Source organism: Ictalurus furcatus, chromosome 3 (assembly GCF_023375685.1).
Source record: "Ictalurus furcatus strain D&B chromosome 3, Billie_1.0, whole genome shotgun sequence".
Lineage (NCBI taxonomy): Eukaryota > Metazoa > Chordata > Actinopteri > Siluriformes > Ictaluridae > Ictalurus > Ictalurus furcatus.
This window is the reverse complement of record NC_071257.1, coordinates 6,518,500-6,533,073: the sequence shown is the minus strand read 5'-3', so window position 1 is coordinate 6,533,073 and position 14,574 is coordinate 6,518,500. Positions and strand designations below refer to the sequence as shown.

Here is a 14,574-nt window from a genome sequence, read left to right as displayed (position 1 = left end):
TAACCCCCACCCAAACCCAGAGAGAACAGTTTCTGAAAAACTTTTTCTAGCCCATCTGGCACCAACAGCCATTGAAATCACATTCATCGAGCTCGCATTGTCCTTATTCTAATGCTTGATTTGAACATTAACTGAAGCTCTTGACCTGTATCTGCATGATTTTATGCACTACGCTGCTGCCACATGTCTCGCTGATTACATAATTGCAGGAATAGATAGTCATGTCTATACTGGGGGGATTATTTATTTATTATCTATTACAATTAAAGGGGTCTCAAGCTGATTTGCAGGGAATTTTAAACCCAGGAGTGTGAATGTACTGAAGATAACATGTCACGTCACCAATTTTACCCAGCATACTAATGTTCATTCAGTTAACCATCAATAACAATTCAAATGAGGCGTTAACAGAGACATACAGTGTATTCCACTGTTCACGTGAAATATTCTGTACCATTAGTGTTTACAAGCAGCAGAACTGAACATTGTATCGTATCGATACTGAAGTCTAGACGGGTCCTATGCTTCCGCTGAGCATTACTGAACTCTAGTGTTGGTCATGATGAGCTGCACGATTATCTGCGAGCATATTTTAATCTCATCACACTACGATATTATTCAAAGTCTGGTCATGTTCTCTAAAGTTAAAATTTTTCTAACGATATTTACATTTCTTACAAGTACATACAGCTTAAAAACATTTTCTTTTTGGCACTGTGTTAATGCTATGGTTTAGAGACGACGTCTTCGCTTACAAAAATACCTTTTTTTTTTTTTTTTTAGTACTTAATTATTTTTTTATGGAAAGATGTGTTACCAAATCATACACCTCCACACACACACATTGCACAGAAGAGAGGGAGAAAAAAAACCAACAAAACAGTCCAGTGCACAAATGGTTTGAGTAAAAATTATGTGCGTTATAAGGAATCATGTTAGTGTGTGTTAGTTACCCTGCGCTACACCGTATAAAGTCACACACAATCTTACTTTCTAGATCTATTTCCGTTTAACATCGGTTTGAAAAATACGCTCGTAATCCAAAATCAAGGGGTCCGAGTCAAGATACTTATAACAATTTCAAAAAAGGGGTTTTATTCTGAAAAAAGGTAACTTCCTCTTGTCGATTGTAAAAAAAAAAAAAAAAAAAAAATTTATAATAATAAAAATCGTAAATCTACTTTGATAGTTGGCTGTGATAAAGCAAGACAAGCTGCTTAATCATCATCCCAAAGCCCTGATCAAAACGTACGTGTTAAAAAGGAGTGTCACAAACCATTGCTGCTTTACAACCAACAGGGAACACGTATTCCCACAAATTCCACCGTTACAAATACATCCGGCCTTACTTCTACGATCACGTGACATGAGACTCATCCGCAGGAATCAGAGACATGTAACGAAACCACGGTGTGTGGAAAAGCTGACCTCAGTTTAAACGCCACCTCCGCACCGACAGCGTTTACACAGAGACGTAGCCTTTCATGGACTCTGGTTAGTGTCGACGTTGATGCATGTCACCCCGGACCTACAAGGCAAACAAGGCATAACGCATATACGAGGAGACGTTCTAGAGAAGTCTGCAGCTACCGAATGGGATTTTATTCTTCTTAGTTCTCTGCTTGTTCGGTCGCAGGTTGATGACCTCACGGCCGTTGAGATCGCTGCAGTTCTGGTTCGGCTGGTTGCCGCTGCTAGTGTTGAATACGCCTAAAAAGGTGAAGCAAACAGATTAGTATTGACTGATTTCTCAAGATCCCAAGGTGGTGATAATGTTCTTTCAACAAAATGTCATGTCAGATGTCCACAAACAACGTGGATATATGCGTTGCATACTTTTCAACAAGAAGTTAAAATGTAGTAGTCTAACGTCTCGTGAAAGCTAAAGACAAGTAGGAAAAAAAAATAAGATGGAATAGATTATTTATCTATAACGTCATGGCCTGAAGCGGTTTATTCCTCGTATACCACAGCAAGTTTCCAACAAATACTATTTCTGCAAAGCAGAAAGCCTTCTGATTACTTTCCCTTCCATAAAACAGAAAGCTTCACCATAGCTATATGTTACGTGACAATAAGTATGTTTCCATCCAAGGTGCGAATTTAACTTGGGTGAAAAAAATGGAATATTGCTTAAAACATTTGTGAATGAAACACCGTTTCCTTCCCACATGTTCGAAAGAACACGTCACTTCCGGGGAAACTGTAGCAAAATATTGATACTTTTTGAGCCAACTATCCAATTGTATGATTTGTTGAGGCAAAGTCACATGACTTTTTGATGCGCATCAAGGAATTTATTCGGTAAATGTGTTTCCACTGCAGTTCATGCTCATGTCTTCTTATCAAAATAAACAGATAAATAATCAATCCTCTTTAATTGAGCGCATACATTTTTTAAGTGCATTTTGGAGATTTTATTCGCATCAGGTGTTTCCATCCAGCGTTTTTTTGTTTTTTACCATTTACATAAAAATACGTCGATGGAAACATAGCTAATATGTTTTTGTTTTTTTAAATTAAATTGACATTTTGTGATGCCATACAAGTCCCCGTGTATGAGCTGTTACTATAGAAACGACAATGTATTAGAACGGGCACATTAATGTAAACCTTAATGTCATTAAACGGTTGAATTTATACCATGAAAACACAGATGATGGATAAATAAATGAACATCACTTATTTCTTACCAATTTTATTGCTTGATGTGTGAACGACAGGATCTTCGGCTGTCTGTTGCTTCAGTCGTTGCAGGTATTTTTCTGCTAGATATTTAAAAACTACACGACAGAATAACAGTACAATTACAGTAGAGAAAGAGCACAGTAATACGCTAGTGAGAGTAGGATCACATTTAACTCTCAGGATAGATCAACCAAACAGTGTTCTGTGAAGTTTGCAGTAGAGCTGGATGATGCTCATCATTTTCACTAATATCCCTTTGTCACTTTTCTTAAGACTACATGGATTATATAGCACATACAGGACTTGGCAGAATTAATTTTTTTAGAATATATGTTCCTCTGTATATTGTGTTAATTTTTGCGATCACAAAATTGTGAAATCCTGGAGGGACTGACTTTAGTTTCACTGCGGCAACACTGTGTATATATAGCCTTACTGCTATTGCTTACTAAAATACTTGCTGCTATTTAATCTATATGCACTTTTTTCCCATTTGTTTTATTAGGGCTGTGTATAATAAAGCAAATTTGACACATTTGAATAACGGATTATCCAAAACATGTTGTTTTATACCGTGTCCTGAAACACAGGTGAATATGAAATTTAGCAACACTGTTAACCTTTATGTATAATGTTATTAACCTGGACAGATAAACGTTATGTAACTAGGCTTGACTTCAAGGGCGTAACCATGGTATGGACAAAACATATCAAACATCCAAAGTTTGATACTGAAAATTCGCATATTTAGAACATAGTTTTAGGATTACAGTTACTGTTTGAATTCACGTGATTTCTGAGCGACAGAAGCTCCCACAGCATGGGGAAATTGTCGGGTGCTGTGGATGTCCTGTGGGCAGATGTATTCTCTGCTCTATAACCTACCATGAAACCTACTACACCAAGTAGAGGCGAGCTAAGATGTGTGCAGGCAAACCACACACGCTAACGTTTAAACACGCACTCACGACTTTTAAACAAACTCAGAAGGGATGGCTACCTATGAATCTAAATTCAACACTATATATGTTGTAAATACAATTTCCCCACGGATGCTTCCAGGCAATGCTGTGCTGCCTGCATTGTGACCAGGTACCATTATTTTCCCAGAAGAGCAATGACTGACTTAGATGATCATTTTAATTTGATAAACTGAATATTCTGTTTGTGTAACTGGTGTCATTTATTATGTTAATGTCATCATGCTGTTTAGCTTGCTATGTAATAAGTGTACAACATTATATAGTGGTAACCTGAAACGTTAGCTATGTAAAGGGTACTGCAGTTTTCTTTTCGTAATTCTAAAGACAAACTGCCCTAACTAGTTCTGAATGGATAACTACAATATGGCCACAACTCAGAGTTCCATATCTCTCATTGCCAAGCTAGCACATCTCAGCATTATGCTGCGCCTTATATTTGTAAAATCACTTAGTTATCCTTCGTCCACGAAATGCTGTGCAACTTTCCTCACTTTCACTCGCATTTATAACAGTCTGTCAAACGTGAGGGTTCAAAACGAACTCGGCGGGAGGGTATGCAAGTGAATGTAAAGTTATTGGTCAAAAACTGGAACTGATGTTAGCCTAACCTACTTCGTGGATGTGCAAATATCAAAAGTTAATTGACCTTCTTAAGAACAAACCAAGCCATGGTATGATGCCTTCTATACTAAGCTAAGGTTACCTACTATTTAGGGATCTAGTTACTTACTGTCTGAAAAAAAGCTTGTATGTTCTGCTACAGTTTTCTACGCTTGGCTGCTGTCTCCATTTCTTACAGACTGAGCTGCTAAAATATATCTACGAACTTGCGTTGAGTATGGGCGCAACCAAGTGTACAATTGTGGAGGGGGGGGGCACAGCTATTTTCCTTAACAAATGGAAATATATTAAAAAGGAATAGACATAAATAAATAAAATAGATGAAAAGACAGATCCGTTGGCAGGGTTCATTAAAGCGGGACATATAGAAAATATTTTGCACTGTATATTGGGGGGACAGATTGGTATTTCTCCAACTTTGGGGGGGACACGACCCCCCCCAAAGAATGCGTTGGTACGCCCATTATTGACTTCCTTCAGCAGTAGCATTACAGCAGTATATATATTTTTCCCCCACTTCTGTTTTGAATTAGTTAGCTATTAAAAATAAACGCATCATCAGTTGGCAATTCTTCATATGGTTATTACGAAGGTATAATAAACTCATGATTCTTAAAGTAACTAACTGTTGATGTGTCATTTCATTGACTGTACTAAGATGTACAGCGATGTCATTTCATTCGCTCGGTTTCACTCTCTATCCGATCCTGTAACGTATTCAGTCGTGTTACTGTCACAGCGTTACACACCTTCGTTGACGTTGAGATCTTCTTTCACAGAGGCCCGATAAAATCTCAGCTTGAGCTTCTTAGCAAGACCCTCGGCTTCCTCGCTGCAACGGCAAGAGAGTGCTAAACGTTGACGCAAAGTGAATGACAAACGATTACAGTATACTACTAATTCTACACTGAAGGGCCGGTCTTACGTTTTTATCAGCGTGTCGTCCAGGAGGTCAATTTTGTTCTGCACCAGAACAGTTGGAATGTCTCCAACTTCCATCTCCACTTTCTCCCTCCAGCTGCTGATGGCCTCGAATGACTCTCTGTCCGTGGTGGAGAAGACGAGTACACACGCCTGGGCACCTACAAAGCGCACATAAACAAAACAAAAGAAAAAGAAAAAGAAAAGAAAGAAAACTTTATTTGATAATAACTTTATTTAATAAAGAAGGTTTTGAGGGGTGTTGGTATTCAAAAGTGCAGAACATATGTGCAATAAACCAATAATTATTATTACGCATTATTCATTATTATTTATTCATGGATGAGTGTTCTGCCAGGGAACAGGTGGAAAAAAATAATAATGCAGAGTCCTTTCAAATTTGCTGAGCACTTTAAAACGGTCTCCCTGGCCAACCTCACCTCGGTAATAAGCCTTAGTGATTGCATCAAACTCCTCCTGACCTGCTGTGTCCCACAACATCAACCGCACATCCTCGTCGTTTACTCTGAAACACAAGTGAACCAGAAGTTCACAGATTAGCAAAGCAAGAACGTGTGTGGAACATAAAAAGCGTAAAAATCCTAACTAAGGTTAACACGGTTAAAAAGCGAGTAACTGTGCAAACACAGCTGCACTGTGCATTTAGTGGATATGACTTGAACTATAGACAACTAAGCAAGAATTAACTGCTGCCCTTTACACTTACCGAGCTGCATTACACTGTATATTTTCATATATCTGATCCATTTTGCAGTCCTACAGGCTTGCTTGTTATATCCATTCCTACAACAGCCGTCACTTATTGATTTCCCTGGCACTTTATCAGGATCGGACAAACCCATGAGTTTGCCACGGATTTTTTCCCCTTGCTGATGGGGTCTTCTAGAAGAAATGCTTCGTTCTTTTAACCTACATGCATATCTTAATAAGAGGATCAATATTAAACAAGCTTAACAATACGTTTAATTTGAAACTAATATGGGATGAATAAATTCACACTCAAACTTAAAAAGAAAACCCCATTTTGAAAAATCTCATACTACACACTTTTATGGAACCCTGCACACATCAGCAATAATTTATAACGATTACAAACACTGGGTTAGCTGTTAAAATGTTCTTTAAATCTTACACTTGGGAAACTTTGTGGATACCCCCCTCCTCGTAATCCATGTTAAATAATTCATTTCTGAATCGGCACGGCTCTGACAGCATGGCGTCGTAAGTTTTCGCTGTTGATTGTCGCAGGTTTGAGTCAGAATCTTTAAGTTTTAATTACAACAGCCTCGGAGTAATTTAAGGTGAAGCCACGGAAATCATGACGTCGTATATGAAACCTTTGGCAGCTTGAAGGACTAATCACAGAAAGAAGCGCTGATCCTGTGCCGTTAATCATGGGGGGGGGGGGGGAACTATTACTCTAAGCCTTTCTGGAGTACATGACAGGTTTATAAAAAAGAGCCATGTGTACAAAAGCTGATTCAGAATAAATAGCAGGGAAAACTGGAAACCCAGACATCCACTGATGACTAAGACAGTGGAAAGAAGAGCTCATAAAAAAAATTAAATAAATAAAAAAGCCCCATAAACCAGTTTCAGAGCAATATGGCTCAGCAAACAGAGCACAGACATGCACTTACACTATCTGTCTTTCCAGGAAGTCGACACCAATGGTCTTCTTATAGTCCTTGGTGAAGATGCCCTTGCAGTATCTCTGGATCATACTCGATTTGCCTACAGCGCCGTTGCCCACGACCACCACCTTGATGGCCACCTCCATATCCTCTTCCAACATGGCTGCAAGCTCGGCTGGAAAACTCGCGGGCTCGCGCTCGCTTGGCTTATAATCGTCTCACGTGAAGTCTTCCCTGTTTGGAACAGATTTAAGAAAGCTTTTCAGCAGCGTCCTCGGATATTCACAGGCTATACTTTATGGCAGGAGAAAAACACGACCGACATGGAAAAATTACATGCTGATGTCACGAGAGCTTGAATATCTAGGGTCAACCGTTCTGCCCGTTTGTTTCCTACTGCAGGACCGAGCTGTCTGCTCAAGGGTGTGGTCCACATGGCGTAATTTCCCCAGAGCCCACGATACACTTCACACAGTTTTGATTCTGGGCACGAGGAGAAAATGTGCGCATGGTATATACAAGAAGTGCTTCTGGAGGTTTTAGGCAAGTAGATGCATGTTATTTATACACGACTGGTACATTTCCACTGCTTGACTCGGCTCACTTTTTGGGGGTTTTCCACTGTCGATAGTACCTGGTACCTTGTACGGTCAAAGTTCCGAGCCGATACTAAATGTGAGCCAGGCGCTGAGGGAGTAGAGAATTCTCCTTAACGAGTGGTTCTGTATTGTGCCTGAATAAACGCATGTCATTTAATACAAACTTTGTGTATGGCAATATTCCAATAATCGAAAGTTATGTATTATTTATCTCATTACAGATAAAATTACAACAAAGGTTTCGGTCTTACATTTTCACATCCCGCTTGTTACCGATTTCCAAACAGGCGTTTATCGAAGTCACTCCTTAGTCGTATCGATCGCTACGTAGGATCTGGAACAGCGTTATTTTACTTCCTTAATAGGGAACATGTTCAGTGAACAGGAAAGGCTTTTCTGTACGGGGCTTCGATAATACATTATTCCTGCGTGAAAGCGAGTGGAAGATGGCGCCCGCATCGAGGCTGCACTAAACCTCATTGGAAAAGTAAAGTGAGCCGAGCGAGTCGTGTTGAGCCGTACCGTGCTGTGGAAAAGTGGCGAATTTCTACAGATGTCCTCCGGCAGCATTGCCTCATTCCAGACGTATGCCCCGAAACCACAGAAAGAACAACAATTAAGGAATTTGAGCATTTTGTTTCCTTAGCAAAGACGTGCAGAGACCTTTGTACAAAGACTTCCTGATCATTTTCACCTAATGTTTTTTTTTTTTTATGTATTTTTATTTTCTTTCCCTTGTTGTGAAACACACTTGTCCACCAGGCAACTACAAATTAAACATCTAAAAGTCTATTATGTTCTCACTTATTTTACAAATAGTGGGGGGGGGGGGGGGGGCTCCAAACAAAACATTACACAGCACATTAACCCTCCAATTTATGTGATGAAATTGCACTACAATTAGCCTAATGATCAATTCTAAAAAGAAGAGTTGTGCACACTGCCCTGACAAACAAGAAAGGAATAAAACAAACCACAGGAGAGACATTAGGACACTGGAGAGACCACACTGCTTGCATATTCAGTTACATTACAGAGGCCTCTTGACTCTTGTCTCTTAGAAAGGTAACTAAATACAGCAGGACGGTCTGACGCAGCAACGATACCCACAGGAGCACTTCACTAGCCAGCAACGCGAGAGGGAACTCACACTGTTTAGTTGTAAAGAAGACAAGCGTCCATGCAGTGATGGAATAAAGTACAGAGAGAAAAGTTAAACATATTTAAGAACAAACTTAACTACAGTCGATGTGTCATCATGCTCCATTTCTGTGTCATAACAAGGACTCCATGAACACGGGTGTTATTCGGTTGTCCCTCTCGGGGAACCATTAAAAGGTTCAATCTGAAACAGTTCAGAGTAGAACACTTCTTTTAGAAAGCTAAAGCCCTGTTTTTCTGAGAGTGCACATGGACACTCCGGATGCTGCAGCCCAGAGTACAGCGCTTTGCTCAAGGACACTAAATCATCAGTAATCATCTGGGATACGGCGAAATCGCCAGATCTCTCGAGTCATAGCCAAGCTCTCTCGGAGTCTCTCCAAGGCACATCCTTTAAGTTTCCAAAATGTTCACATGAGGATTAGCAGATGAAGGTAGCATGATGCAAGTTAACTGTACCTGACTAACACCATTATAAGAATAGTGTCTTTTGTCACAGTAGCTGGACTTCCAGCATTCTTCATTTTAGTGCAGGGAAAATGCTCAGAAATGAATATTCACAAGCGCATTCTGAACTTCTAAGGTCAGATGACATTCACTGGAGGTTCAAAGATGTTAGGATGTCATTGCAAACAGCTGGAAGGTGGGGCCGACAGCTGCTCAGCTTCAGATAAGTCACCTTCAGACTCAGCATTCGCACGTGACAAGAAATTCCTGGAAAACAGGATGCGATGTCTACCACACCTGCACATTCAACAAGCCAAAATCTTTCTGGAGAATATTGGCCAAGATGACAAGTTGTTGATGCCACTATTAGCATGAAAGTGTTATAAACTGACTGCTTTGCATTTGCATTGCATTGATCCCTCTGACCAACCGCCGATCTCCGTTGTTCCCTCTGACCAACCACTGATCTCTGTTGTTCCCTCTGACCAACCACTGATCACCTTTGTACCCTCTGATTAATCAAAGAAAAACTGGAATGTTGGTGTGGTGAAGTTTTTTTGTTAGGAGATATTTATTTAGCATTTTATTATGAGAGGTCTCAGGAGTTTTCTCCGCGTTTTGACTGGTCACTGTGCTTTGCGAAGTTTCTCAGCTCAGGAAAGTCTTCAGAACAGGGGAAAGTTTACGCTCTCTGGTTTCTCAGTAAAGTGTTTTTTTTAAAAACAGTGAGACAGAGTGCGAGAGACAGAAACCAAGATTCTGGGTAGAGAATCACTGTTTATCACTAGTATAACTAACTAACGAGTCTCTCGGACGTTCTATACAATTAACTCTAACGATAAACCGTTATAATGTACAACACTGCAACCTTCATCACATCGCTCAGCTATACGTACACCACCACGCTCCAGACCGGGGGTTCATATCAAACTAATCCACTCTGCATCACACCGCTGTAGGATTCTCCACATATCCACACACTCTGTTGTTTAATACGCTGCGCCTTACTCAGTTTCCATCATGATGAAACTCTATTCTCTCCCAAGTGTCATGATCATGATAAAGTTATTATTATAACCATACAACCAATATGTAAATGTGTCTGTGACGTCATCGGGTGTCTTTTTGAGCGTGCATTAGCTACTTTCCCCTGACAGAAAGACTTGACTTTGAACACTAATGGTCATGTGTGTGTGAACAGGTGGTGATGAGGGGTGTGTGTGTGTGTGTGTATGGCTCTACTCCTGACATGCCACCAAGCAACGTGTAACCAAGGAAGTGTATGTGTGTATATGTGTATATGTGTGTGTACTCATCTAAATGAAAGCAGTGGAAACTCTGTCCTGTAGTGTGTGTGTATTCACATTTAAGCGAAATATAAACATATTTAAGGGGAGACGTGTTGAATTGTTTAGGAGAGAGGACCAGGTCTTGTGTGAGGAAGCAGGCGGTGTGAGAGTGTTAAACACAGAGGATAAATACACTGATTAATAACCGACAGTCTGTAGTTAACCTTAGCTAGCTCACATACCTACAATGACTAGCAGCCGAGCTAACGGCTTTCCCCACACCGGGCTCTGCGTTCAATTCATTGCCAGAGTTATTTAACGCGTATAAAACTAATTAACCGGGAATTACACATCTCGCCTTACCTGCTCTCAACGTTAACGGTTTCTCTTCCCGCTACATTCTTGAGTTTGGACCGAAGCGCAAACCGCGTTCATGGACCCGCCGGAGCTCCGGTGTCGCAAAACGTCGCAAATCTCCGCAGTTTAAATCGTTCGATATGCTGTTATGCGACTGCTCCTGCTAACCATCTACATATAGTGTAAATATTCTAGATGCGCTTGTCTATAACCCGATGTGCTTTCTTTCCCACCAGTGTTCTTAGAAAAGCCCCGCCTCCTTCCTCTGCATTGGCTAATAGTCCACGCACAAGCACTGGCTGCCGTTCATGTCTCCTCTGATACGTCGAGACATCCGCCATATTGGAAAGGACCAGATTGACTTGTTTACAGTTTACATGCACGCCCGATATTAATCAGAATTCTGCAATATTTTAATTAGTACTGAGAAATGTAAACGCTGCAATCTGATTGCCCGATTCAGATTAAGGCAATATTCTGAATCCCATCCCAGAAGATGCCGGTTTAATCAGAAACGTTTTGCATGTAAACACTTTATTCAGAAAATCCAATGAAAGGAGATATATGCACATGCTCAGTCCGCATGGAATTGTGAGTGCTAACAGATGCTTAGCTGTAGGCTAGGTATTTAGGAATGGCAACTCGGGCTAGATGGACACAACCACGTATACAGGAATATTCCGATGCCTAGACGCATATAAATATCCTATTCGGAATATGGTTGCAACCTGAATATAGACCTTAAACGGAATTTGACGTGCATGTAAACGTCGTCTATGGCACAGGAGTCCAACCATGGTCCTGGAGAAACTCCTGTCCTAGTAATTTGTAGTATTTTCCCTGCTCTTACACAACTGCATCAACTCAAGAAGGACTGTTAATTGGCAAATCAGGTGTGTTGTGAGCAGAGACAACTTTAAAATGAACAGGACAAGACGCACTCCAGGATCAAATATAATTTGTAAATAACTAAATATAATTAAAAATAGCTAATAGTCTAATCAATGAATATCCTAATAACAATCAGTTACCGTTCAGATCTCAGTGCAGTTATATAATTCACATAACAGGAATCAGCACTAACAAGGTAAACTGAGAATAAAATAAAATGCAGAAATTTCATGTACGATTATGTCAAAATAAATGAATTGAGAAATGTAACGAGTGGAGATGCTTCCATAAAGGCTGTAAGGCATAATGTATTAAGCTCCATAATTACTGGCACCTTCGGTAAAGACGGGTAAAAAAAAATATTTTTGAAAAAATATTCTACAACCTACCTGGAAGAGAACACCAGCGTATTTTGCGATCACACGCAGTGAGAAGGCAAATAAGATCTTCAAGATTCTCCAAGAAGGCGGCATTTTGTGGTCAATAAAGTTTCCAAATCCACAACTAGACACCACCTCCATACCAACAACCTCTTTAGAAAGTCTTTTCTTTCTAAGCACAAATGATGTATGTGTCTGGAGTTCACTAGATGCTTTTGAAACGATGTCTGAAACTGGGTTTGTGGTCAGATGAGACAAAAATAGAGCTTTTAAGCAACAAAAAACTCACTGTTTGCAGTAAAACGACAGATGTTTATACAGGAAAGAACCTCATCCCTAATCCCCTGAGAAGCTTGTTAGGATACATGGCCTCATGAACTCTGAAGATTTTAAATAAAAATCTGGTTACCTCCACCCAAGCATGACAACTAGGTCATAGTTGGATCTTCTACCAGAACAATGATATAAAATATATCCAAGTTCACATAAAAATGGTTCAGTGACCAATCAACCAAGTGTTTGATATGGCCATCCCAGTCCTCAGACATAAGCATAAGATGAGCTGAAAAGAGAGGACCAGGGACCTTTCTATCCTGATAGGAGTGGTCTTGATTCAACCCAATGAATGCCTCCGGGAGATTTTGGACTGATGTGTTAGACAGCGCTCTTTGACGCCACCATCAAAACATCAGTTGATTGAATATCTTTCAGTAGAATGGTGTTCATTTCTCCAGTACAGTTCCAGAGACTTGTAAAATCTGTGCCAAGTGCGTTGAAGCTGCAAGCTTTTCTTTTCTTCACCGGACTGTATTCGAAGCCTTAGACAAACTAAGTCAGCAGTACTTACTCTATTACTAGACTATAAACTAATCTTCACACATGCTGTCATGTGTACTGCCAAATAGAAAAAAAACATAAACTAAAAAATTGGGGTCAAGTTAAAGACTAAACATTATGATATACTGTAGTCCTGCCTTCATGTCATGTTAAAGTATCCCACTTAAATAAAAACACATAGTATCAAAACCTTCATCTGTGAAAAGTCATTCTTTTCCCTCGTTTCCATCCAAATGTTGCTCATTGTATCAGAATATTTGGAGAAAATCTTTTTGTTACTCTATATTCAGTTAAACTCAATGACTTTTCACTCTCTCCAAGATGGCGACGCCATTGACGCATCTATTGTTTCCGGTCTCAGCAGCAAGCTGCTCAGACGTCCAATCGGTGAGCTGTTTGCATACGAACCAGTAACCAATCCTAACAAAAGGAGGCGGGATTTGTCGGAAAACGGGCATGCAGTGTAACACCTACCTCGAGAGTCCCTCATCTCGGTTTGCAACGCGCATGCGCGACATTTTCACGCACGCGTACTCGACGCCATCTGAGGCCACGTCTCACAGTGTGGAAAGATTTCTCTGCAGCTTTCCTTCTCTAGGCGAAAGTATTTTTTTTTTTTTTAAAACAATGCCTGTCAAGTAAAAAATTACGATCAAGATTTAAAGTGTATAAATATTAATATGTTAAAAAAAATCACTGGTTTGTTTTAGTTGTAATTCGCAGGTAGTCCTGCATAAAGCTGGAGAAAATAAAACACCTCCAATTTGATAGGTGATGAAAGTAACCTGATTTGAAAATTATTTTATTGACTCGTTTTTTTTGTGACATCTGACACTAAACCTGGGTCAAATACAAGAGAAGCCATTGTATGTGCGCCTTTTAAAAATAATTAAATAATAATATCAGTGAACGGAGGCAGGAGCAATCAGACGGGGTTTACAGCAGTGCTCCTCAAACTGGAGGCCGCCAGATGGCGCCAGAGACGCCGCATAGAAATTCTAGCTCATCATCATCATCATCATTATTATTATTATTATTATTATTATTATTATTATTATTATTATTATTATTATTATATATTTTAAGTTATTTTTACCTGTATGTCGGGATTGTCAACTTTTGAACCATGATGTACATAAAAATGAGTACCAATAAATTAAATCAATTATACACAGCACTCTAAGACACACACCAAACAGAGACATCCATTGATATACTAGTGTACTGTTAGCTACACGCTGATAAAACCTAAGACGGTTTAAAATAAGTTTTAGATAGATGACATAGTCTCTTAGCTGAGAAAGTTAATACAGAAGAGCATAGTGCGAAAAATTTTTACGACTCCAGGGGACAAAGGGACAAAGGGACGCACCCTAGACAAGGGGGGCCACTGAATTACAGGAAAACATGGAAATACTCAGGTCTTATTGGATGACAGCTCAATTCTGCCAAACGTTAGCTCATATGTCTATGGCTCACACAGTTAGTGTGAGGAAAAATAGATATCCGTCGATTCTTTTTTTTTTTAAACCAGTAAAGAGATTGAAACTGAAACAGTAACATGCTCTGATGCTGAGCAGGAAAACATGGTGTGTAAATATCTATATGAGTTCCAGTTTACATGAACGTGATATGAACAGAACATAAGGACAGGTAAGGTACTCTGCATGGCACTGTAGCAGCTAAACCCAAACGAGAGCTTAGCTGTGCATCCCCTTGGTTAGTGACACCAAACTAGCCTGATC

General features: G+C 39.8%; 1 protein-coding gene across 1 annotated transcript; it reads right to left on the bottom strand.

Annotated features, from left to right (window-relative positions):
- Positions 1 to 1,126: 1,126 nt before the first annotated feature.
- rab23 (RAB23, member RAS oncogene family) lies at positions 1,127 to 11,029 on the bottom strand. Its single transcript, XM_053620556.1, has 7 exons — positions 10,728 to 11,029; positions 6,875 to 7,102; positions 5,654 to 5,739; positions 5,218 to 5,374; positions 5,042 to 5,124; positions 2,694 to 2,783; positions 1,127 to 1,710 (listed from the first exon to the last, which is right to left on the bottom strand). The coding sequence occupies exons 2-7, from the start codon at positions 7,027 to 7,029 to the stop codon at positions 1,571 to 1,573; spliced, it is 711 nt and encodes a 236-aa protein (XP_053476531.1). The 5' UTR covers positions 7,030 to 7,102; positions 10,728 to 11,029; the 3' UTR covers positions 1,127 to 1,570.
- Positions 11,030 to 14,574: the final 3,545 nt, after the last annotated feature.